The following is a 27,679-nucleotide window of genomic DNA, read 5'->3' as shown; positions in this document are numbered from 1 at the left end:
ACATTTAATCATATTTCTATATCTTATTTAATTTAATTTATATAAAAATAAAATTATCTGAGTTATTATTTAACAAAATTTTAATGTTGAAAAAAAATTCAAGCAAATTATTACACTCTAACACTTTCTGACTGTAAATTTATCCTTTACATGTATGTTATCATATTTTTTTTACAGATATTTTAATATATATGTCATGTATGTTTACTAGTCTAAATACTATTTTATATGTATTTGTTGGTCTTTAGTTTCTTAATATTCACAAAAAAAGATATCAATATCCATTAAACATAAAAAGTTGCTTAATAGCGGTACCTGATTTTTATCAAATTAACTAGTTTGTCTACATGAATGTTAAGGGTAGTTAAAGTAGTTGATTTATAACCATGGGCAATACAATTTGTAGCAGATATATCTACTGTACAAATACTAATACTAGACAAGCACACCGACAGTAAGGAACTGTACAGGTGCTATCTGAAAAAGCTTGTATTAAATCTAGTATTAGCGTAAGAGAAAGTCCACTGAAACTGAATACTAAATATTAATATCGGAAGTGTGTGTATAACAGCAATGTCAATATAGAATTTACTAGAATATACAATGAGTCTTGGAAAAAGAGAGCTGAAAGAAAACATAGATAGAAGAAAGTAAAGAGTTTGTTAAAGTGCTGAGACAGTACATATAGGGTTCCCTAAAGTAAAAAACATCAGAAAGATAATGTCATCATCTGTTAAACCTACAATCATTCCCTGTAAAATTGTCATGTCATATATGTTAATTTCATTATGCATATGTATGTGACACCTTTAATAAAAGAGGGTGGTAAAGGGTTATTTTCGTGCAACGTGATCGCCGTTTTTTATTTCACGTTCAACGTGTTTTTACTTTTTTATTTGACGTTCAGTCGTGCAAGACGGGTGCCTCGTTCAACGTGTTCTGCTTATTTTATTTTACGTGCATCGTGTTTTTCAAAGTCTTATTTTGCGTGCTCGGTAATTTTTCAAATAAAATTGAAACAGTTAGCAGCGATCGTCAAGAAATACTTTTTTAAAAGTCGTAAATCAATTATATCATAAATGTGTATACTAAATCGGGAATATCAAGTAAAACAAAGAGTTAATATATACAAGACAGTGACTCAGTCACAAAAGGTTCAAATAAACGTATTTATTTTTCGTGCAACTTTCATTACAGAAATTATTTCACGTTCAACGTCTTATTTTACGTTTTTTTCGTGCAAGTACCCCCCTTTACCACCCTCATAAAAGATTGATATTAATTACCTATAGGTAAAGGTATGGTTTATTTAAAAAAAAACACAATACTGGTACAATACTGGTACAAAATTTTTATACCAGTATTGCGATCATCAACTACAGGAGATCCAGGAACATATACTGTAATATTTATTCTGTTTCTTTTATCAACATGTTTGAATAAAAAAAAAAAATAGTACAGACTTCGTCCCCATTCACAGGTAATGCCCGCCTCATATTATTATGAAGGAACTTCTATTCCGTGACAGAACTACACAGCCAAATTTGGAAAGGTTTGGCAATCATTTCCCTTGGTTTAAACTCTAAAAGTAAAGCAGAATGAGATAAGACTACAAATATTGTGTTTGATGTGATGGGGAAAAAACGTACGAACTGAATAGCCCCTTCATAATTAATGTAAAAACCTGAGATCTTGAGTAAACTTTTGGGTCAGTTTGTCTCTTCCATTTATACAGGCCAGGTTTATGAAGACTATCGCTCATTTTTAGATATTTCGGAGCGTTTTTATGCAAATATTTTTGTGAATGGGCGCCGCCATCTTTAAACAAATCGACGTTACTGTAGAAGATCACGTGATATAAATCGTGAACTTGCGATACTAAAAAGGACATGATGAAGATATAATTTCAGGAGGAATAGTGTTCCTTTAAATTCAGGTAATAATTTAGAACTGTTGTTCATGTTTATAGACATCATAATGTCGTGTTTATTGAGTTAAATAATCCGTTTGTTATGTTATCAAATCCCGCGGTTGACACATTGTCCCCTGCGTTTACTGTTGTGTTGGTACATTCCAGGTCATTCCAAAATTTGAAGAAAAATCCTTGATAATGGGACACTCCATACCGAGTCTACTCATTTCTGCTTATAGGGACCCAAGGACTTTACAGATTGACCTATGAAAGTATTGAATGGGCTTAATTTTTATTAAATAAAGAGAAAATTATAGTGATTCGTGTTGTATTAGTCATTTTCGGGCGCCATTAACATAATTTATTTTTAGATACTGTCTAGACAAGATGGTGGCTTTGAAATAAAATATCTACACCCCTAAAATAAAAATCACAGTACAACACCCCTACTGGACATTCACCCCTCTATCAGATAAAAAATTGACCAACCCAAATCGAAATTATTTTACAAGATATATATATATATATATATATTCATGATATTATTTGTGAGAAATACTTATTTTATATTATGTATTTTAACATGATTGTAAACAGAGACATATAGTATACATGTCTCTGTTGTAAATTAGTAAAATTTGTATTATCTTTTTGTCATAGTTAATAATATCTCATAATCTGAGTGTATTTTACTCAAAATATTTTTTTTTATATTTGCCACTGGACAACTAAAAATCAAAATAAAAAGGAACTACAATCCTGTGGCAATAGTGTATCAGTGCATGAGCGGATAGGATCTTAATCAGGACTCTGGATCAGGTGTTTTAAGCTTGGGATTGACCCTTTCAGGATCCGGGAATTCTTTTTTCAAATTTCGGGATGTTGCCATTCTTGGGATTTTAATATATTTAAATTAGGGACCTCATGATTTCGTGTTTTTAAGCCCTGGATTTTGGGATCAGGACCCTACCTACCCCACCCCGTCCATGTATTTAGAATGTTGAAGATCTACATGTAGATGCTTCACATTTGTATTGCCTTGTGTGTTTAAAGTTGTTGTCATACAATGTATGTCCCTCTAGGTATATCCATTGTCCTTGACCTCATTTTTGTAGAACCTTTGACTTTAGTCCTTGTAATCCTACATTCCGTCGTTGTCGTCATCGTCTGCGTCCACAAAGATTCACTCTGGTTAAAGTTTTTAAAATTTTAATAACTTTCTTAAACTATTCTGGATTTCTACCAATTTGGGCAGAAGCTTCTTTATGATCATAAGATAGTATCCAGAAGTAAATTTTGTAAAAATAAAATTCCATTTTTTCAATATTTTACTTTTAAATGGACTTTCTGCTAGGAAATATTACATTCACTCTGTGGTTAAAGTTTTTGAAATTTTAATAACTTTCTTAAACTATCCTGGGTTAGTACACATGTACCAAACTTGGACAGAAGCTTGTTTATGATCAAAAGCTAGTCATCTAGTATCTAGAAGGAAATTTTGTAAAAATAAAATTCCGTTTTTTTCTTATTTCACTTTTAAATGGACTTCGATTTTCTGCCAGGAAACAACACATTTACTCTGTAGTTAAGCTTTTTATACGACCGCAAAAATTGAAAATATTTTGGTCATATATTGGTATCACGTTGGCCATGCGTCAGTGTCGTCGTCGTCCGAATACTTTTGGTTTTCGCACTATAACTTTAGTTCAAGTAAATAAAAATCTATGAAATTTAAAACACAAGGTTTATGGCCACAAAAGGAAGGTTAGGATTGATTTTGGAAGTTTTGGTTCCAACAGTTTAGGAATGAGGGGCCAAAAAGGGCCAAAATAAGCATTTTCTTGGTTTTCGCACTATAACTTTAGTTTAAGTAAATAGAAATCTAGGAAATTTTGACACAAGGTTTATGACCACAAAAGGAAGGTTGGGATTGATTTTGGGAGTTTTGGTTCCAACTGTTGAGGAATTAGGGGCCAAAAAAGGGCCCAAATAAGCATTATTCTTGGTTTTCACACAATAACTTTAGTATAAGTAAATAGAAATCAGTGAAATTTAAAGACAAGGTTTATGAACACAAAAGGAAGGTTGGGATTGATTTTGGGAGTTGAGATCCCAACAGTTTAGGAATTAGGGGCCAAAAAGGGGCCCAAATAAGCATTTTCTTGGTTTTCACATCATAACTTTAGTATAAGTAAATAGAAATCTATGAAATTTAAACACAAGGTTTATGACCATAAAAGGAAGGTTCGGATTGATTTTGGGAGTTTTGGTCCCAACAGTTTAGGAATAAAGGGCCCAAAGGGTCCAAAATTAAACTTTGTTTGATTTCATCGAAAATTGAATAATTGGGGTTCCTTGATATCTAACTGTGTAATTTTTGGTCCTGTTTTCAAATTGGTCTACATTAAAGTCCAAAGGGTCCAAAATTAAACTAAGTTTGATTTTAACAAAAATTGAATTCTTAGGCTTCTTTGATATGCTGAATCTAAACATGTATTTGATTATTTGATTTTTGATTATGGGCCCAGTTTTCAAGTTGGTCCAAATCAGGATCCAAAATTATTATATTAAGTATTGTGCAATAGCAAGAAATTTTCAATTGCACAGTATTCAGCAATAGCAAGAAATCTTTAATTGCACAGTATTGTGCAATAGCAAGAAATTTTCAAGTGCACAGTATTGCGCAATAGCAAGAAATCTTCAATTGCCCAGTATTGTGCAATAGCAAGTATTTTCAATTGCACAGTATTGCGCAATAGCAAGAAATATCTAATTGCACAATATTGCCCAATAGCAAAAAATTTTCAATTGGAGTTATGTTTCTTTGTCCAGAATAGTAGTTGAATCAACTTAAACCATTGTTTTATACAATATACAATGTATATTCACTTTTACTACCAACTGATAAATTAAAACAATCTTTACCATTCAGTGATAACAAGCACTTTTTATGTATTTTAATATTTTATGATGTATTTAAATGAGTAGTTATTGTTGCAAACTCCATTAGTAATTTGAATTGAGATCGATCAGTTTTGGATTAAGGGAAAGGGGGATGTGAAAAAAAAAATGGGGCGGTTCAATTTTTCTCATTTCAGATTTCATAAATAAAAAGAAAATTTCTTCAATCATTTTCTTGAGAGGATTAATATTCAATAGCATAGTGAATTGCTCAAAGGCAAAAAACAAATTTTAAGTTTATTAGACCACATTCATTCTGTGTCAGAAACCTATGTTGTGTCAACTATTTAATCACAATCCAAATTTAGAGCTAAATCCAGCTTGAATGTTGTGTCCAACCGTTCAGGGTTCAAGCTCTGCAGTCGTATAAAGCTGGGCCCAACGGAGCATCTGGTTAAAATTTATCTTTCTTATACTATTTTGGATTTGTACCAAACTTGGACAGAAGCTTGTTTATGATCAAAAGCTAGTATCTAGAAGGAAATTTAGTTTTCTTCCAGTTGACATTACATTTAGTCTGGAGTTAAAAGTTTTTAAACAGTATAAGATTCATAAACTATCCTGGATTTTTACCAAACTTGGACATAAGCTTCTTACAATTTAAAGATATATAATATCAACATTTTTTCCTCATTTTCGTTGAGCCTGCGATTAACAGAAAGAGTAGGCGAGACACTGGGTTCCGCGGTACCCTTACAAATTTTATAGTTCAATGACTTCTTTCAATTTGTTTTTAGCCATGATTATTATGTATATATATGTCATTTTCTATTATAAGACTATTTAATATGATGTAATTATGGTTGCAAACTCCATTTGAAATTTGAATTGAGATTATTAACATATCTGAGGCTCCCACAGGGTACCCCCCTCAGGTCGCAAGGTCGCTTTTAAATTCGTCGAGAGGTCGTTTTTAAGGTAAATGTACAGGTCGCAGGTCGTTTTTTCCCAACATAGAGGACGGAAGTCGGTCGGAGGTCGTTTTTATACGACCGCAAAAATTTTAATTTTTTTTTGGTTGTATATTGCTATCACGTTGGCGTCGTCGTCCTGCGTCGTCGTCGTCCGAATACTTTTAGTTTTCGCACTCTAACTTTAGTAAAAGTGAATAGAAATCAATGAAATTTTAACACAAGGTTTATGACCACAAAAGGAAGGTTGGGATTGATTTTGGGAGTTTTGGTCCCAACATTTTAGGAATTAGGGGCCAAAAAGGGCCCAAATAAGCATTTTCTTGGTTTTCGCACTATAACTTTAGTTTAAGTGAATAGAAATCTATGAAATTTTGACACAAGGTTTATGACCACAAAAGGAAGGTTGGGATTGATTTTGGGAGTTTTGGTCCTAACAGTTTAGGAATAAGGGGCCCAAAGGGTCCAAAATTGAACTTTGTGTGATTTCATCAAAAATTGAATAATTGGGGTTCTTTGATATGCCGAATCTAACTATGTATGTAGATTCTTAATTTTTGGTCCCCTTTTCAAATTGGTCTACATTAAGGTCCAAAGGGTCCAAAATTAAACTTAGTTTGATTTTAACAAAAATTGAATCCTTGGGGTTCTTTGATATGCTGAATTTAAAAATGTACTTAGATTTTTAATTATTGGTCTAGTTTTCAAGTTGGTCCAAATGGGGGTCCAAAATTAAACTTTGTTTGATTTCATCAAAAATTGAATAAATGGGTTCTTTGATATGCCAAATCTAACTGTGTATGTAGATTCTTAATTTTTGGTCCAGTTTTCAAATTGGTCTACATTAAGGTCCAAAGGGTCCAAAATTAAACTAAGTTTGATTTTAACAAAAATTAAATTCTTGGGCTTATTTGATATGCTTTATCTAAATATGTACTTTGATTTTTGATTATGGGCCCAGTTTTCAAGTTGGTCCAAATCAGGATTCCATATCAAGTATTGTGCAATAGCAAGAAATTTTCAATTGCACAGTATTGCACAATAGCAAGAAATATCTAATTGCACAATATTGTGCAATAGCAATTAATTTTCAATTGGAGTTATTATACGACCGCAAAATTTGAAAAATTTTTCGTCATATATTGCTATCACGTTGGCGTCGTCGTCCGAATACTTTGAGTTTTCGCACTCTAACTTTAGTAAAAGTGAATGGAAATCTATGAAATTTTAACAAAAGGTTTATGACCACAAAAGGAAGGTTGGTATTGATTTTGGGAGTTTTGGTCCCAACATTTTAGGAATTAGGGGCCAAAAAGGGCCCAAATAAGCATTTTCTTGGTTTTCGCACTATAACTTTAGTTTAAGTTAATAGAAATCTATGAAATTTTGACACAAGGTTTATGACCACAAAAGAACGGTTGGGATTGATATTGGGAGTTTTGGTTTCAACAGTTTAGGAATTAGGGGCCAAAAAAGGGCCCAAATAAGCATTATTCTTGGTTTTCGCACAATAACTTTAGTTTAAGTAAATAGAAATCTATGAAATTTAAACACAAGGTTTATGACCATAAAAGGAAGGTTGATATTGATTTTGGGAGTTTTGGTCCCAACAGAATAAGGGGCCCAAAGGGTCCAAAATTAAACTTTGTTTGATTTCATCAAAATTGAATAATTGGGGTTCTTTGATATGCCGAATCTAACTGTCATGACTGTGTATGTAGATTCTTAACTTTTGGTCCCGTTTTCAAATTGGTCTACATTAAGGTCCAAAGGGTCCAAAATTAAACTTAGTTTGATTTTGACAAAAAATGAATCAGTTAGGTTCTTTGATATGCTGAATCTAAAAATGTACTTTGATTCTTGATTATTGGCCCAGTTTTCAAGTTGGTCCAAATCGAGGTCCAAAATTAAACTTTGTTTGATTTCATCAAAAATTGAATAAATGGGGTTCTTTGATATACCAAATCTAACTGTGTATGTAGATTCTTCATTTTTGGTCCTGTTTTCAAATTGGTCTACACTAAAGTCTTTTCAATTGCACAGTATTGCGCAATGGCAAGAAATATCTAATTGCACAATATTGTGAAATAGCAAATTTTTTTTTAATTAGAGTTATCTTTCTTTGTCCAGAATAGTAAGCAAGAAATATCTAATTGCAAAATATTGTGCAATAGCAAGATTTTTTTTTAATTGGAGTTATCTTTCTTTGTCCAGAATCAACTTAAATCTTTGTTATATACAATATACAATGTATATTCACTTTTTACTACCAACTGATAAATTAAAATAATCTTTACCATTCAGTGATAACAAGCAGTTTTTTTACATCTTAATATTTTATGATGTATTTAAATGAGTAGTTATTGTTGCAAACTCCATTAGAAATTTTAATTGAGATTAGTTTTGGAATAAGGGAAAGGGGGATGTGATTAAAAAAATTGGGTTCAATTTTTCTCATTTGAAATTTCATAAATAAAAAAGAAAATTTCTTCAAACATTTTTTTGAGAGGATTAATATTCAACAGCATAGTGAATTGCTCTAAGAGAAAACAAAAATTTTAAGTTCATTAGAACATATTCATTCTGTGTCAGAAACCTATGCTGTGTCAACTATTTAATCACAATCCAAATTCAGAGCTGAATCCAGCTTGAATGTTGTGTCCATACTTGCCCCAACCGTTCAGGGTTCAACCTCTGCGGTCGTATAAAGCTACGCCCTGCGGAGCATCTGGTCTTTCTTTGTATAGAATAGTAGTTGATAATATATGTTGGAAATTTGCCAGACATGACTATGATGTCATTTTCTATTTTTATTTGCCAATAACTTTATGTAAATAACTTCATTGGAAATTTGCCAATATAAAATGTTGCTGATGAAGCTTTTTTTCCTTATCTTATCTAAAATGTTTTTAGATAATGTATGTTGGACATTTGCCAGACATGACTATGATGTCATTTTCTATTTTTATTTGCCAATAACTTTATGTAAATAACTTCATAGGAAATTTGCCAATATAAAATGTTGCTGATGAAGTTTTTTTTTATTGTTTTATACAATAAACAATGTATATTCACTTTTACTACCAACCAATCTTTACCATTCAGTGATAACAAGCACTTTATTTTACATTTTAATATTTTATGATGTATTTAAAAGAGTAGTTCTTGTTGCAAACTCCATTAGAAATTTGAATTGATATCAGTTTTGGAAAAAGGGAAACGGGGATGTGAAAAAAAAGGGGGGGTTTAAATTTTTCTCATTTCAGATTTCATAAATAAAAAGAAAATTTCTTTAAACATTTTTTTGAGAGGATTAATATTCAACAGCATAGTGAATTGCTCAAAGGCAAAAAAAAACTTTTAAGTTCATTAGACCACATTCGTTCTGTGTCAGAAACCTATGCTGTGTCATGATCAACTATTTAATTTTAGATTTAAAAAGTTTGAAGAAGAAATCTTTAATTGATTTGTAAAATCTTGACATTTGTTTTGTGTAAAAAAAAACCATGTAATGTCAAAAATTTGATCACAATCCAAATTCAGAGCTGTATCACGCTTGAATGTTTTGTCCATACTTGCCCAAACTGTTCAGGGTTCGACCTCTGCGGTCGTATAAAGCTGCGCCCTGCGGAGCACCTGGTTTCCAAATCTTACAGGTCGCAGGTCGTTTTTAGAAGGCCCTCAGGTCGGAAGTCGCCTCTAAAAAGCCCAGAGGTCGCAGGTCGTTTTTGACCCTGCGGGAGCCTTATATCTTGACGGATAGATTTTTTTTGGGGGGGGGGGGGGGGAGGAGGTGAAATAAAATGGGATGGGGGAAATTTTTTCTCCTCAAGTTGACAGAAAGTTTAAAAAATGTATGTGTAAGAAACCTTTGTGTCAAATAATTAATAACAATTGAATCCAAATTCAGAGTTTTATCAAGCTTGAATGTTGTGTCCATGCTTTTCCCACCTGCAGGATTCAGCCCCGCAGAGCAATTTATTGAACATAACCCTGTCAATGATTTTATCAGTTTAATAATCTGTCAAGAGAATTTATTTCTTTAAATATATCAAGGTAAATTGTAGAAGATACATGTACAAGTAGACTCCTTTTTTTTGGTAAAAAAAATTTGCTTGTTGATAAAACCTTTACAAAATACATCTTAATACAAATGTAAGAAAATGCCAAACGTGGACAATTAAATAACAAATGGGGAATAACTCTTTGCAAAATACATGTAAATAAACATCTGTGTTTTATGAACATTCAATTGACATGATTGGAACAATTTACAAAAAATCAAAGCTCTGAAATAAAATTAGCAACATTTATTTTCTGATTTTCAGAATGGATGATAACAGTCAGGATGACAATGAGGTTTGGACACCACCAGAATCTACACAGGAGCCTTATAATCCTATGTCATATGAACAGCCTCGTGCATCATCATCTTACCAATCCAATGTTGTATATTCCACATCCACATTGACTTTCCCAGCATCCTCCACACAAAATGTACAGTCGTACGGGTCACAGTTTATACCACAGGAGTATCATCATCCTGACAGTGCTAGGTAAATATAAACCATACTCAGTTTATGCAACATGTACTTTGTGTGTTTGAGGTTTTTTTCCCTACCCTTAGATCAGCCATGTTTTGAATCCCTGATAATTTGTACCCATGAAAATAAAGAACTCACAATGCATACAAATTTACAAAGTCTCACATTTAAATTTTCTCTATCTAATAAATGCTAAATATATAATATTTTATACATAAAGGTTGGATACAATTCTCGTGGATTATGTAGGTACAAGTGAGCCACAAATTTAAGTGTTCAAGGATTGACATATATTCTATATAAACTTGTACTCAGACTTAAACTTTAAAAAAAAAACCATGAAATTAAATATCCAAGTATATGAAAGTTGTCTTAATCCATGAAAATGTGTACATGTGTCTGAAAAAATATATGAATCCATAGAATATTACAATGACAATTCATGAATGATAATCTTTATTATAAAATTGTTTTTGTTTATTTTAGAGGATTACCCTACACTGATGGTTCGTACCACATCTCAGCATCCCAGTCTCAGATCTACCAGGCTGCCCAGTCCTCATTTGACCGTATGTCTCCTGTAGAGGACTACAGACCTAGTGGTAGTGATAATATATCATACTCAGGTCTCGGACCAGACAGTGGTCAGCTGATTACAGGGGTGGTTGATAGTAGCACACTTCACCAGGTATATATGTTCTGTCTGTCAGTTGACAAGAGGAATTCTCATACCAATATTTGTACATTAGTTGTCCTTCTAGGCTTAGGTTATAATAATACTTTATTCCAAAAGCAATACAGCTTATAGGATACATACACATAATGATAATAATTTTATATGCACCAAAAATAAAAAAAAAATTACAAGATATTTACACAATCTATAAATATACCAAGTAAAACTTTGAACAAAATTTACATTTACATTAACATGTACCCAGTACACTAGAATAAAAAACAAATTTTTGTTCAGTAAGATACAAAAACTTATGTTCTATCAAAATTGCAAGATTTAATATTTATTGATTTATTGTCCTGAAGTCATTGAATTCAAAATGATTGTAGTTTTAAAATTATATATCAGTTAACCATTTTTGGTCATTCAAATTCTCAGATAAGTTACTCTTAAGTAAAAACACATTAAAAGTCCATACTACTGTAGAGTCTAGTAATAAAAGGAATATTTTTTGTTCATGCAGAGTTATCCAGTACATCAAGTTGTATTCCAAGGGGGTGATCATCGTATTATGACTGTGCAGAGAGTGAACTCTCCCGTTGACACTACGGTCAGTCAGTCAGCTCTTGGGTTACAACATCAGGATAGTGTAGAAGATCAACAACCTACACATGCAATGCTCACCCCTGTGCCAGTAAGTATATAGGGTTATCTTTCCATGTTTAGAAAATAACTACATGTAGGTACAAGAATCTTTTGTTTTTCACAACACTTGGGAAAGTGTAATATACATTATTCTGAACGCTATTGTCAAATCTTTTGTTGATCAAGTTTTGACAGTTTAATGGGTCTCAAACTTTCCAACCATGCATTTTGCCAATTCTAATTCAGAAACCTCTAGTTTTTGTTTGTTTTGTGTATTTTTTACTATAAGACATGTTTGTTCATTTGTATTACCAGTCTTACTGCAAAGTCTATCAATATTAGTATAAATCACTGTTCTACAAAGGAGAAGGTTCACGAAGGGATAAAATTGGCCCTGAATTTTTTATGTTTTTTAAATCGTGCCAAAAAATTACAAATTTCACATAGAAATACTTGTGATAATACAAATTAAGACAAAAATATATTTTCCGGCACTTTCCTTTACAATTTATGGAGCTGTGACCCCTTAAATAAACATATTTTTTATTAAAAGGTCAATTTTGGTACTTTTTTTCCATAATTTTATTTTTTTTTTAGCATAATTAACATTGGCCGCCATCTACGATCCTAAAAGTTTTTACATTGATGAAATCTATATCAAAATTGGAATCTTTTGGTAACAACACATTTTGGATCGTAGGTGGCGGCCAAGGTGTTTGTAAAGCTTTTAGGTCTGAAAAATGCACAAAGTCGTCATATTTTTTATAAAATGTCCCAACTTGGCTTACTTTGGATAATATTGTGTACTTTTATGAAAAGAATTAAGATATTTAGCATTTAGATTTTTGAAATAGACCCATTTACAAACAAAATTGAGACCATTTTTTTTATGACAAAATTGATATTTTAGGCCATTTTGTGCCATAAGTGAACATTGTCCTTTACATACTAACTTAATCAATCTCCTTCAAACTGTTTTAGGTTTCCTGTGTCAGATCCTCCTATCCAATGTATCCATCTCATGGTGAGGTGACAACAACAGGAGGAACATCAATGATGTCACACAGACAGGAGGCAGATTCTGATCCCAGAGTTAGCTCCATTAGTGAATCATTACATAGCAGGATGATGCAGAATGTACCAAAAGTAGAGGAAACAGTTAGTGGGGAACCAGATACAACTCAAGAAGATAATGATGACTTTGCTCCACATGGTGGGTACCAGCTAGTGAAAGAAGACAAAAACAATACAAACTGTTTTCATTGGATGATTTAGTTTCAATTTCACTTATACCTTTAAAGGGCACTAGCTGTCAAATTCATGGTCACCGATTTGACTCAAATTCTCATATTTGATTTATAACAATGTAAAACATTTATTCAAACTATCAAAAGTCTGAAAAAAACAGTTTACAGAGCATGGGGTAGATAATATATAGGTTCGTTTCGTGTGTATTTTAGTCTAGACGCCATCTAATTACCTATCGATTTGACCTCAGATGACCATATAAGCGATGTAAACATAAATAAAGATATGATTAAACCAACAAGTGCAATTGGATTTTTATAGGTCTGTTTGATTTTATTTTATAGATTAAAAATAGATGTTTCTCATTGTTTTTAACCGTATAAGAATGATTTTATTTGTATCGAATTATTAATCAAATGATTTACTGTAGTTTCACTTTCATTGTTGACATTCTTTTTCTTTAAATAACCAGGACACGTACAATGCATGTACGTTGTCAATCTCTAGCTAGGGGTTAAATTGAAGTTCACATGAATACGGATTTAAAGAGGTCAACTCATTCACTTGCAAGTGAATTAGTAATTATCAATGTTTCTTAGCGTATTTTGACAAAATTGAACCTTTTTGGCTGCAAAAAGCGAATTGTTATTTCACTATTTCACTTTCATTATTGATTGAACAGAAAAAAAATCAAACTTTAGATTTTTTAAATATCTCGTAGCTAGTGCCCCTTTAATTTTACATATATTCATTAAACCAGAATGGCCATTAAGTTACAGCAATTTTTTAATACCAAGATTTATCATATGATTAATTACCTTAAACATGTTATAGCGGATTATTTTCGCCGTGTAAAATTTCACACTTTTCATTGAACAAGGTAGACAAACTTTTTTGCCAGATCTAAATTTTTATACAATATCATTGCATGTTCACTTTTAACATGTTTAAAGTTAACATCCTGTGAACATAACCCGCTATATTGTATTGGGATTAAATGACTAAGTTCAAGGCAAGTTTTTCTGAAGGTTAGATACCTGAAGTTACCAAAACAAAAATTAGTAACAGTTCTTAGTACATATATATGTAATTGTGTATGCTATAAATATTTTTTTGTGAAACAGCATAAAGCATTTTAGAGAAAATTATGGAACATAATTCAAGTACTGTTAATTCTTTTTTATTTGTTTAATGTCACTGTTTAAGATTTTTTGATTGGCAGAGAGTAAATGCAAAGTAAAAGACTTAACTATTCACAAACTGAAATTTTCAAACTAAAACTAAGAAAATTTTACCCTTACAAAAATGCATCCACCAAGGAAACAATTTGAATTCGTGTATTTTCTTCTTTTTTTCCAGTTCGAAGTTACATAATAGAAGAAAATAGTAGCATAGACACAGAACCAGTCTTACATTCAACTATGATGGGTACACCAAGGGGTAGTGTAGTAATGGACTCTACCACTGGTAGTTCTCAGCTGTCATCAAGTCGGATATCTCACTACAGCAGAGAAGTGGAATCTTCTGCAGACAGTTCACTAGGGGAAATGGTATCAAATGGTAAAGCATCAGCTTCTTATAGAGTTGTTCTTAATTATCTAGGTTTTGTCAAAAATTTATCAGTTTTTGTGAAAGTAAATATTATCATGTTTAGAATATTTATCTTAACAGATGAGCCGATCCACATAAATAATGAATTTCTTAGTAATAAAATCATCTTCAATTTGGAGATTCATTGAAACCACTTCTATTAACATGTTCACTTAATAAATTATGAATTCTCTCAAAGATGTTGATTAAGAATTCTTAGTGTGCATTTATCTTTATGATTTTGTAACAATGGACAAAAATCTTAGGTTTGAATTGTGTGATTTCAAGAAATGCATGAAAAAAATGCTATCTAAATTGATAATGTGAGTTTATATTTTTGTGAAACCTATCATGTTGCAATGTTCACACCAAAAAATAACCATATATATATTGAAAGTTTCAGAATTAACAGTACTGGTATTCTTGTAAAAAAAATTCTTCCACATATTGATACATTTAATTGATTACAGGTCCCTCCCAGTCCTCCGTGTCAGTAAATATGAGTGGACTTGTAACAGTAGAGGGTCTCCACAGTACTCTAGATGACGGGTCTTTAGAGGATAAGGATGAGTTAACATCTAACATGGGAATACCAACCATACTCAATGTCAGTGTAAGTGCCTGAAAACTATACAAGAAAAGTTTGTAATTGTAATAAGGGAGATAATCCTCTTTTAAATGAAAATGTTTCAAAATTCTTTACATTTTTACAGATGGAGTCATGTTGTTTATTGTTTAGAATTATTTAAATAACAAAATATCAGCTAATAAATGTAAAACAATATTACTTTAAAAGATAATTTTCATTGAAGACATATTTTTGGGAATTAATGGGAGATAACTCTGCATTTTATCATTTTTCCTGATAAATTAAAGTAATATATATTCTAGTAATTATTTCAACAGAATTTGACTGTCAAAAAATGTTTGTCTTTCCTCTGTATTTTCATATACTGTCTGATCTATTTGGTTTTAATTCAAAGATTTGATTATTTCAGGTTAGAAAATCTAACAGAATTGCTGAAATGGAAAATGATCTTCCTTCATATCAAAAGCCAAAGTATATACCCAAACAATACAATGTTAATGAAATTTGTAAGTAATCTATTATGCTGACTATAAAGTTAGATAATATCAAGCTTTTAACCCCATGTTAAAAATCACAGTAATGGTTCCTTGTCTTAGGACTTTATAATGTAATTTTAGACAGGACCACTTTTGATTGGGGACTGAATGATCAAATATGTATACATTTCATGCTTTAAAAAATCCATAAGGGTATTATTTGTTGTAGGATTTTCTAACAAATTGGATTTTGATTTAAGAAGGCATAATCACACTAAGAAAATGACATTTGCCAATTGGCCTCAGTGAATATAAGTTTTTCAAATGCTAATATAACCACATATATACCTCATTAAAAGACCGAAATTGTGTTGTATGCATGATATGTTAATATGAATAAGTAGCTTCAGCTAATATTGAGTAGATTTTATCAAAAATTCAGATTTTTTAGCCGGAAGCAATGGGAAGCCTTTGGACTAGTTTGTTGTGCTAACTTGTCAAAAAGGTTTCACGTTTTGACTCACAACTGATATTTTGGTCTAACAATTTGTTCAAAATCTAATGATCCGTACATTTATAGTTTATATCAGTATGTGTTTTAACTATTTGTATACAAAGTTTGGAAAACCAGCTGAATGTCATACTTGATGAACTATATATAACTCTGCCTGTGGAATTGTGATGTTTTTCCATTGTCACCCTTTTTTATTGGTACATATGTAATTTTAGGGTGTGAAGAATGTATGACAAGTTATGAAATAGAGTGTCCTACCCACAGATTGACCTTGTTTCCTGACAAGGTCGTGTTATCCAGAGCCTGGGCCAGTCTTCCTCAGATGTTACAGATATTCAGATTGGAAGATGCCTCTTCACAGTATGGTGGGGGTAAGTTTGATTTTATATCTAAATTTGTATTCATTTTTCGATATTCAGAAACTAATATTTACTCTGTATATTTATACATGGTTAGTAGCTCTGGCTCATTTTAAGAAAAGTGAACAATGGAATGCATAAAAATTGGGATTTTAAGAAAAGTGACGAAACTGTATATGTATGATTAAAAAAATTCCAGATAACCACTTGAAGTGAAGAACAGCTAAATCTACTAAACATAAGGGATCCTTTTAATACTGTAAATTCCAGATAACCACTTGATGTGAAGAACAGCTAAATCTACTAAACATAAGGGATCCTTTTAATACTGTAATTTCAGCTATTAATGCAATGTTTTCTTTAATGCCAATAATATGAATGTGTGAGTATCGCAATAATAAGAAATTGATTATGATATATTAAGACACATATAACTGTATTTCGGGAACATAAGAATACAAAATTTTGAAGGAATGTACCAAATGTCATTGAAACAATGACTTTAATTTGAGTTTCCTAAACATACTAAGAATAAGAACACAAAACTGATATCTTTTTGTTTGAACAGCCAAAACTTAAATTTAATTGCCAATATTATTATTGTATCAACTTCAATAATTATTTATTTCAGAAGCTCATGTAGGAGTTTTTGCCAAAAGGACCATTCCACGTTGTACTCAGTTTGGACCATTTATAGGAGAACTAGTCCAATCCAAAGAAGATATACAATCCACTAAGTTTCTACTTATGGTAAGAAATAACAATGTCATTTTCAAAATATACATCTTTGAAAACAGGACAGTATTGCTATTTTCAGGTTTGTCGGACATTGTATTATCATACCAAGTATACTGTCAGATGAAGAAATTTGCAGAAATAAGTAATTATAATGTTTTCTCTAAATTTATATAAATATTTCATAAGAGTTGTAAAGTGTCACATTTCAGTCATATTGTAAACTACATCTTAGACGGTTTTAAAATATACTGAAAACAAATAAGTTTCTAATTCATTAACCTAAATATTATTATTTGCCATTCCAATACCTTTCATTATAAATCAAATATGTTTGTTTGGCCTTTTATTTACTGGAGTGACTTATGTTTGTACAGGGGAGACATCAGTTTTAGTGCAATAATAACAGTTCCACCTACAGTAGTTAAAATGTCATGTTGTTGTTTATCTCATAGCTTGAACGACAGGAAGGTGATGTCCTATATTTTGACACGTCTGATGAAAACAAATGTAATTGGATGATGTTTGTCAGACCAGCAGAAAACTTTGCAGAACAGAATATGGTGGCATATCAACATGGCTTTGATATTTACTTTTCTGTAACAAAGAACATAGAAATAAGGACTGAATTAAAGGTATAACGCATTGTGAAAAATTCTTGAGTTGTCTCCCTGTAACTGTAATAATATATTTCTTAAGCCTAACATAAGACATAAGACATAAATAAGACATAAGACATAAGACATTTTATTTCACTAAAGCCCCCACATGGGGTATGTTAGTACAACATTTTTAACAAACAATAAAAGTGTGAACATATTTACATTAGAACAACATGGTTAACAAAGGTGCAATAATAGTATATATAATTAATACAGATATTTGACAGGAAGTACAAATTATAGTAACATGATTAAGCACATGTATTAAAAGGTTTTAATAACACTTTTGCAAAATTTTGCTATTCCAGTAAGTGTGAATAAATCTGATGTATTCATCAATTCTTTAAATTTTAAAACATTTGGGTTATTACATATATTTAAAGGTAAAAATTTAGCTCTTTCATTGTTGTAAAAGGTACATTTGAATAAGTAATGAAACTCATCACCAAGTTCATTAGCATTACAAAGATTACAATGTCTTTCAGTTCTATCAATATTAAAAAATCTGCCCGGTTCAATGGGCAATTTATTACTAAGGCAACGGAATTTACATAAATACATTCTTAGATCAGATGGTAACAACGATAAATATTTCTCAAAACAAAAATCAGATTTGTATATTCTGTAATTAAGACATTTTGCAGAATTCATAACATTATTACTCCAGTTCAACATAAAGGAGTAAGTTCGGTAAGTGCCATATTTGGCCCCAATTATAAAGTTCATGGTTACAAGACAATAATTGTTTTAAGTTGCCTTAAAGACACGTGAAAAAGTTAAACAGAGCTGTTTTTGTCAAAGTTTAATTCTAACACAACGATTTTTACATTCCAAAATGGTCAACATAAGGGATTTTGGTGAAATTTAACAAAATCAGCGGGATTTCAACCAAATAAAGGACCAGGAAACATAGAGCGCAGGCGTCGACAAGCTTAATATTCAAATAAGACATGTTAAATGTCTTCACAAACATTATTTTAAAAGATCTTTGTTGTTGACGTATGCGCTCTATGTTTCCTGTCAAATAATCTTTGGAAATTTACCCATTTTCATTAATTTTTTCGTGAAAAATCAATATGAGTACAACTTGTGACGTCATAATGAAACACAGAAACGTAAAATTTTAAACAAAATGGCTTATATCCTATCTAGTCAATGTATTAGCTATAATTTATCGTGATATTGGTCAATAAATCCGAATTTGAAATTTACGCTAAAAAAAGTGGGCCATTTTAGGACCTTATCGAACATACTCCTTTCTCACTTAAACATTTCTTGACATTCTTACTAATAGTATCAGATTTAGCAATTATTTGATCATCCCACATCAAATTAAATCCACATTCATATTAAGTACTTTTAATTTCTAACAACCATTTAGAGTGATAGATACCCCTTTTACTAAGCTGATACAATATAGAATACAGTGTATATGAAATTTTGACAGAAGTTAAAGGTATAACACATTGTGAAAAATTCTTGAGTTGTCTCCCTGTAACTGTAATAATATATATTTCTTAAGCCTAACAGAAGTTAAAGGTATAACACATTGTGAAAAATTCTTGAGTTGTCCCCCTGTAACTGTAATAATATATTTCTTAAGCCTAACCCTGGATTTTGGTTTAAAAAATGATATCTGTTTATAAATGTTTTATTTAACATGTTTAACCCAACAATTTGTTATCCATTGCTCATATGTAGTTTGATATTCTGCCAAAGAAATCTGCTAGAACTGCTACTAGTGGTAGTCTTGAACTTTGAGTGAGGTGTTGAAGGCCTTACTGTGATTTTTAGATGAAGAACAGCAATGTTCCTTTGGTTCATGTACACAAGATTGTGCTATGTAATGAATTTGTTACACAATATCTTTCTTTTATCATGATTTATAGATAACAAGTAATATATTATAAATGTTATATTTTGTAGGTTTGGTATTCTACACATTATGCTAGACGACATACACTTCACACTTTAGAAATTACACAGCAGGATATTGATGGTAAATATCTATTTATTGTACACCTAGTGATTTTTAAAAGGGAAAAAAACAGATATATGGTTTGCATTTCAAAAAATAAAGTTTACTTCATACCATCAAATTGAATGAAGTTATTTTGTTATTTAATGACAGATAACTAGCTATCAATGTATGATGTCACTGTTTCCATCTGATTTCAAAAGGCTATGTCTACCATATGCAATTGGCTAGATTTTGCAAGACTTTATTTTCATTGCCAGTAAAGTGAGAGCAAAGAAAGGGGATATACACAGGCAAATTAGAACTTGCGCCTGTCCCAAGTCAGGAGCCTTTGGCCTTTGTTAGTCTTGTATTATTTTAATTTTAGTTTCTTGTGTACAATTTGGAAATTTGTATGGCGTTCATTATCACTGAACTAGAATATATTTGTTTAGGGGCCAGTTGAAGGACGCCAGTTGAAGGACGCCTCCGGGTGCGGGAATTTCTCGCTACATTGAAGACCTGTTGGTGACCTTCTGCTGTTGTGTTTTTTGCTATGGTCGGGTTGTTGTCTCTTTGGCACATTCCCCATTTCCATTCTCAATTTTAAATTTCACTCACATTAATTTCACTTGAATTTAAATTCATGTGAATCTCATGTGAACATGAATTTCACCTCAAACGAGCTTATACATGAAACACATGTGAAATCAGTTTTCGTGAGTTTCGTGTGAATCTCATGTGAAAATCATGTGAATTTCACATGAAAATCAGGTAATTTTTTTTCATGTGAAATTCACATGAATTTTTAAAATAGAGTATTTCAAATAACATCTAAATTTTCAAATTTAATCAAAATCATGAAAATATATAAAAAAAAAGATTGTTGTAAATTTCACGTGAAATTCATGTGAAAAATTTCACATCAGATTCATGTGAATTTCAATTTACGTGAAATTCACATGAAAATTTTCATGTGAGTTTCATGTATAAGCTCGATTGAGGTGAATCTCGCGTGGAATTTTTTATGTGAATTTCATGCGAGCAAATTTTGCCTGTGTATATTATAAATTTTTGATAAACTCTTCGATAGGGTCAAAAGCATTTTAGGTAGTTGTGAGTTGTGATATATATGAATAATGATATGATTAATGGAAGGATTTATATTTTTTTTTAAATCTCATGAAAAACTGCAATCTTCACCAAGATTTTAATCACGATGTTAATTTTAGCCATGTTACATTTATATGAAGTTCATTTTATATTGCAATGCAAAAGTGAAGAGTAAATTCAATACACATTATTTCCAAAGTTCTATAATTACCTAGAAATTAAAATTTTATGTGGTGGTTATCTAATGTTTTAAAACTATTTTGATTACAGTGTTAGATGAACAAGAATGTAAATATCAATGCTATGAATGTGCCAAGAGGTTCAAGACATCAATAGCTTTACAGAGACATCTAATAACCCATGAACCAGGTGCTCCACAACCATCCACAAGTACTGAATCACATGCTACACCATCTACAAGTACATCGGAGGAGAATGACATGTCTTCCTATAGTGCTATCAAAAAGAAGTATAAACAACCAATACCTAAGAAAGGTGCAAAGGTAATTAGTACTATATGATTTACTTAACCCTTTCGCCGATGAGTCCCGGTTTACCGGGATTCACGCTTCAGACAACTGACGATGAGTCCCGTTTTACCGGGATCGGAATACATCTTTTATGTTTCCCGCTCAAAACAGTGCAAACATGAGTTATCTTTCTTTGATGAATACCCGTATGAAAGTATAAACATGGCGCTTCCGTTTGTTGAAAACCGTGTCAAAATCAGACGAAATTTACGGAATTTACGAGAATTTGAAATGAGGGAACATTTTTTTTGAAAGAATATGGAAGAATTGAAGCCAAACTAGTATACTTTTTTGACATAAAATGTCGTTTTATGTACAAAACACTTGGAATGGACATCGTTCAGTGTGAGGAATTTGTACAGCCTCATAAAATTTTTCAAAAGTTTGCCGTTTTGGGTTGAAAAATTACGATTTGGGTCAAAGGGCAGAATTTTGAGAATTTCACCTAGATAATGTCGAAAATTTGAAAATTTGAATATTTTATGAGGAAAAAATTATCAAAACATGAATAAAACTGTGAACATGGTGTTAGTGAATGAAATAAATACACAATTAACTACAAACAAGTTTTTATTGACATTTATTATGAAGATCTCCCACTTGAGCAATAGTAGCCAGGGAAGCCATCGTCTCAGAGTAGCTTCTGTGTGGGCAGCAATCGGTGAAAGGGTTAATGCCAAAAATGTAGTATGATTGCCTATGAGACAATTTTTCACCAGTAATCAAAAGACGTAAAACTAAGCAACTATAGATTGAAATACTAGTTTACGTTGCTGTAAACGGTTTACTGTCTGTAGTGCACTATGCCCTTGATGAATTTTGGCCATACCAAGGACTTAGAAAAATAGGTTTGCTGCTATCTTCTTAACACACAAAACATATCACATTTATGAATAATAGCAAAGAGTCAGAATAATGTGTCCAGGTAGATTGACAAGTCTTAAATAATTTTACCATTTGAGCCAGTACGTGAAACTATGTTGAAATACAAGTCTAGTAAATTGCAGAATTTATGACATACACAGTTAATAGTTAGCGGTATAAAGATCTTGAGATTAAATGTTAATCATCTTTAACTCAGTAAATTACTAGTAATCTATAATTGCAACATGTCAAAGTTGTTAAGACTTTTTCTATTTAGATGACAGAGTGATGAAAGATATAGAACTGAATTCGAGATATGGAAAGGTTTTGAATTTGCATGTACATGAACCTACAAGTGATAAAAAGGCGTGTTGGATTTGTTAGTCAGCAAATATATGCTAGTTTATCAAGTGAACAAAAAAATGGCCACATTACATTGTCCATACTTGGGGTTGACTATTTAAATGTGACTTTATCATTTCAGGATTTCTCTGATACATCTGGTTACATGTGGAAGAAAAAGTCCACCAGTATTTATTTAAACAAGTAAGTAAAAGGTCCTCTTATAGAGACCAATTCATCATTATAAGACCACAAAAAAAATTTTGGGATTGTATAATAGTATGATGTTGTCGTCTGCGTCGTCGGTTCGGTTCACATTTGGTTTCTGGACAATAACTTTAGTTTTTGCGAATGGATCTCTTTGAAATTTAATTAGAAGGTTCAATACTACAAAAGGAAGGTGGGACTGATTATGGGGATGATGGTAACAACCATTTAGGATTAGGAATTGAGGGCCAAAAAGGGGTCAAAAACAAGTATTTTTGTAGTTTCTGGACAATAACTTGTGTGTACGTGTATGGATTTCTCTGACATTGTACCAGAAAGTTCTATATCACAAAAGGAAGGCTGATATTGAGTTTGGGGGTTATTGTCCCATTCATGCAGGAATTAGGGGCCAAAAAAGGACCAAAAACCCAGTAGTTTACAGAAAATAGCTGGTGTTTAAATGTATGGATCTCTCAGAAATTGAACTACAATTTTCCATACTTCAAAGGAAAGGTTGAATTGAGTGTGTGTGTGTGGGGGGGGGTTAATTGCTCCAAGAGGAGATTCAAAAAGTTAAGGGGGTGTTAAGAAAAAAAATATTTCTAATTTCAAATTTTTGAAATTTTCAAGAAGAAATCTTTATTTGCATAATATTGAGCAATAGATTTTGACATTTGTTTTATGTCAGAAACCTATATAATGTCAAAAATTTGATCACAATCCAAATTCAGACAGTATCAAGCTTGAATATTGTGTCCAAATTTGCCCCAACTGTTTAGGGTTCAACCTCTGTGGTCGTATCAGGCTGAGCTCAGCGAAGCATTTTATAACTTCTTGCTTAAGAAAGATCTCTGTATGTATGTTGGGAGAATTCTTAATGATGGTCTCGATCAGATCAATTAAAGAAATACTGCATAATGAATGCACTTTTTAATGTAGATCATGTACTCTTGTAAAATGAATCAAGAAATAATTGATTCAAGCTATACTTTACTGTAGTTTTAACATGGGTAGGCATTATATTTGTGATTATTTTTGCCCGAGCGATAGTGAGGTCTAAAATAACACGAATATAATGCCTACCCATGTTAAAACTCCAGTAAAATATAGCTTGCATCAATTATTTCGATTCTGATTAGGACAAGTAAGGTAATTTCAATGTCCGATGTGTATAAGTGAAGAGGGTTTGTATAGGCTCTTCCATGAACCTCCCTTTATTGTTTGTAAATAAACAAACGACTGGCAATGTGATTTTGCAGAGGGAGGAAATTGAACTGGAAGCATGGACGGTTGTCATATCTAGGACAAATATGTCGATATGGAATTGCAACACATGACAGTCATAATAAATGAATAAGAAACAACATGTGTATCATTGAAGAGTTTGAAAGTGTTTAAAATTAATGAAAATTATTAAATGCATGCCAATTTGATAGAAATCATTATTCTTCGGTAGTAAACATAAGCAGGTGCAATCAAATTTTATTGGATTTAGAGCATGGGTTTGTTCACAAAGCGAAAGAAGCATGTCATATTAGTCTTCAATTATACCCCAAAACTTTGATATTTTTTCCTAAAAATACACTTAGCATACACGTTAAGGAATGTATAGGAATTTATTAAAGATATGTTATACAAAATACACAGTGATACAGGGAATCAGGAGCTTCATTGATGTTACACTGTAAAAAGTAAAACTTTTCACAATGGTATTCTGTTTTGAATAATCTACTTGAAACACGAATGAAAAATATAGGGAAAAAACAAGATCATTTTTCCTTTTTCTTTGTAGGACATTGAAAAAATACCAAAAGAGACATGATTCAGAAGCAATACGTAGAACTATACAGTCAATGTATAGGAGGAAGGGAAAGGAGTGTGGTGGAAATGAATGGCTCTGTGTCCACTGTGACCTGACCTTTGATAATTCTAACTTATTGAACCTTCATACACTGACACATGCAGCAGACGAAGTAGGATTTGATGAAGTTTATAAATTTGCTTACAAAGTAAATGAAAATGGAGAATTTCAGCAACCTGGTACAAGTACTCAAAATACAGATATGTATGCACTGGAACCCAGTATGCTTGCATGTCCAGTCTGCCATGCTCAATTCCAGGACCAAAGAGCATTAATTGAGCATGCTGCTGAACATGGGAAATCGAAGTCATTCCTCTCACGGAACAGGACCCATAAATGTTCTCAATGTTGGAAAGCTTTTCATTCTAGAGAAAAACTTAATCGTCACATGTTGTGTCACGGCTCTGAAGAAAATAAACCCTTGCAGTGTACTGTTTGTTACAAACGATTTATGAATAATTCGGCATTGTCTTGTCACATGAAGACTCACAGTGATAAGAAATATTATGAATGTCCAATTTGTAAAGAAGGATTTAATCATTCAGCTGTCATGAGAGAACATGTTGTGATTCATGCACAAAATGGCATATATACATGTCCACAATGCAATAGAGAGTTTGATGACTTTTATAACTTAAGGAAGCACATCAGAGGATTCCATACGAACAAGGAGTTTCCATGTCCACACTGTGATAAAGTGTTTCCTCGGCCAGACAAGCTAAAGTTACATATGTTAAAACATTCTAACCATAGAGAGTTCATGTGTGAAACTTGTGGACGTCAGTTTAAGCGTAAAGACAAGCTTAAAGAACACATCAGAAGAATGCATTCATTGGAACGAGAAATCAAGAATATGGCTAAAGGAGAAAAACCTTCACCAAAGAAGTTTATACCAAAAGTCTCTCCAACTGATTATCACAGATTTATCTACAAATGTCATACATGTATGCTGGGATTTAAGCGTCGTGGAATGCTCGTGAATCATCTTGCAAAACGTCACCCAGATGTCAAATTTGAGACTGTCCCAGAACTGAACTTACCAATTTTGAAAACACAAAAAGACTATTATTGTCAATATTGTGATAAAGTGTACAAGTCTAGTTCCAAGCGTAAAACGCACATCTTAAAGAATCATCCTGGGGCTGAACTGCCAATGAGTGCTCGTAAGAAGACTGTTCTGACAGAGTTACCTGGTATACCTAATCCTACATTCTCACAAACTGTTGGAAGTATTACAACAATGCCACACTTATGTGAATATTGTCACAAGCAATACGCAAGCAAAGCCAAACTTACTCAACATCAACGAAAGAAGCATCCAGATGCAGTTCCTCCGCTACCACCAAAACCCAAACGTGAATCATTGGAAGGTCTGTCTGATGCCCAATCCAGCCAAGAAACACTTCAACAGATAGTTCGCTATGAACCTGCTGACTCTATTGTTACTGTCCAATCTGGCCCAGGAGATGGACAGCAAGCAGCTGATCTGTTAACACAAGCCATGTCAGAGTTAACTCAGTCTGTTCATACAGACTACCGTCAACAGAACTCAGATTACCAGTCTAGATTAGCACCCACAATGCTGCAGTTAGCACATCCTGGATCAACTATAGACCTTTCACACTTAAACCAGGCCCTTCAACAAGGACAATTAGGTCAGGCCCTGGCACATGCATTTGTACAGCCTTCTGGGATAGGTGGACCGATTCAGATAGCCGTTTCTGGACCACTAAGTGGACAACTAAGTGCTCTCAATCAACTTCAGCATAATGATGGAATTCACCAACCAAGGGAAGTAACCCAGGAAGAACCTTCAACAACTGGACAACAAATTTTAAACTCACAAACTATTGTCGTCAGTGGAACTCACCACCCCCAGGTTGTACCAATATCTTTAACACCCGCTGTAGCTGGGTCTAAATGGACCAGTTATAATAATTATAGATAATATTTATGCCATTAATTTCAAATTATGGTATAGAGGACTTGTTTAATTTTTTCATTCATTAAACTTGAACAGTTAATGCATAACGTCTGACAACAGATGTAAAATAGCACTCAGTCAAATTAAAATACTAGCAATTTGCATAAAAGAAAAAAGAAATTATTTTCATGGTAAAGTGCATTTTAAAATTGCTAAAAACAATTGATCAATCTCGTATTTCATTTTTGTATTTGGTGCATGAAATGACTGTAATGTGTACATGTTTGTCTGGAAGGGTTCATTTGACCTTTACCTCATTTTCAAGTGCGTTGAACAACATTCAGTTTTTTGTTGTTAGGTCAGTATTCAGTAAGCAACAATCAGCTTACAATTACTGTCTCAAAATCATAAAAAACTCTTTGAATGATAAGTGGGATATGACAGACTTAAAGACATTTTTGTAGTTTCTTTTTCTGTCAGCATGCTATTTTGGGAGTTGTTCTGACTGTGCACGTGTCAACATCCAATTTTTTTTGAATATTTAACTCCCTTAACAAACCAGAATCCTTTTAAATTTGATAATAAGGCAATAGAATACAAGCACTTCAATTTCAAATAAATCATAATAAATACCGGGACTCAGTTTTGTCTTATTGTTTCAAATTTAAAAACACTAAACAAAGTGAAACTAAAACAATTATTTCCACATTGAAAGTGTAATAGTAGATAAAAAGATGTTGTTAGCTTTTTAGTGTTCATTGTTATGATGTGTAATTATATATGTTCAGTAGTTATAGGACAAGGTGTGTAACTACCAAATCTCAAAGCTCAAATAAAATACTCTGAAAATCATGTTTTTGTAAAGTTTAAAATAGTGCTTATTTTATATTTGAATATATTTTAAATTAGACAACACTGTATACAGCTTTTATTTATTCTACCTTGCACTAGTAATTGTCATTCATGATATCATTTTATTATGACATGTCTGGGCTGATTCATGTAACTTTCAGTGCTGATGTTGTCTTACCATAATGATTACAATATAATTACATTACA

At 32.0% G+C, this 27,679-nt stretch overlaps 2 protein-coding genes across 2 annotated transcripts in view; one reads left to right on the top strand and one right to left on the bottom strand.

Moving 5' to 3' along the window:
• Positions 1-1,891, bottom strand: part of LOC143080356 (uncharacterized) — a 37,234-nt gene extending 35,343 nt beyond the window's left edge. Inside the window, exon 1 of the mRNA XM_076256169.1 lies at positions 1,685-1,891. Coding sequence (XP_076112284.1) covers positions 1,685-1,891 — 207 coding nt within the window. The remainder of the gene's footprint in view (positions 1-1,684) is intronic.
• Positions 1,820-27,679, top strand: LOC143080355 (PR domain zinc finger protein 10-like). The gene is made up of 15 exons (XM_076256167.1): positions 1,820-1,936; positions 10,113-10,340; positions 10,815-11,016; positions 11,528-11,698; positions 12,631-12,862; positions 14,257-14,457; positions 14,958-15,100; positions 15,486-15,582; positions 16,282-16,437; positions 17,057-17,175; positions 17,616-17,795; positions 19,749-19,821; positions 21,163-21,395; positions 22,771-22,832; positions 24,628-27,679. Exons 2-15 carry the CDS (start codon positions 10,114-10,116, stop codon positions 26,642-26,644), a joined length of 4,113 nt encoding a protein of 1,370 aa, XP_076112282.1. The 5' UTR covers positions 1,820-1,936; position 10,113; the 3' UTR covers positions 26,645-27,679.

Source organism: Mytilus galloprovincialis, chromosome 6 (genome assembly GCF_965363235.1).
Source record: "Mytilus galloprovincialis chromosome 6, xbMytGall1.hap1.1, whole genome shotgun sequence".
NCBI classification, from domain to species: Eukaryota; Metazoa; Mollusca; class Bivalvia; order Mytilida; family Mytilidae; genus Mytilus; species Mytilus galloprovincialis.
This window is presented reverse-complemented; position numbering and strand designations above follow the sequence as displayed.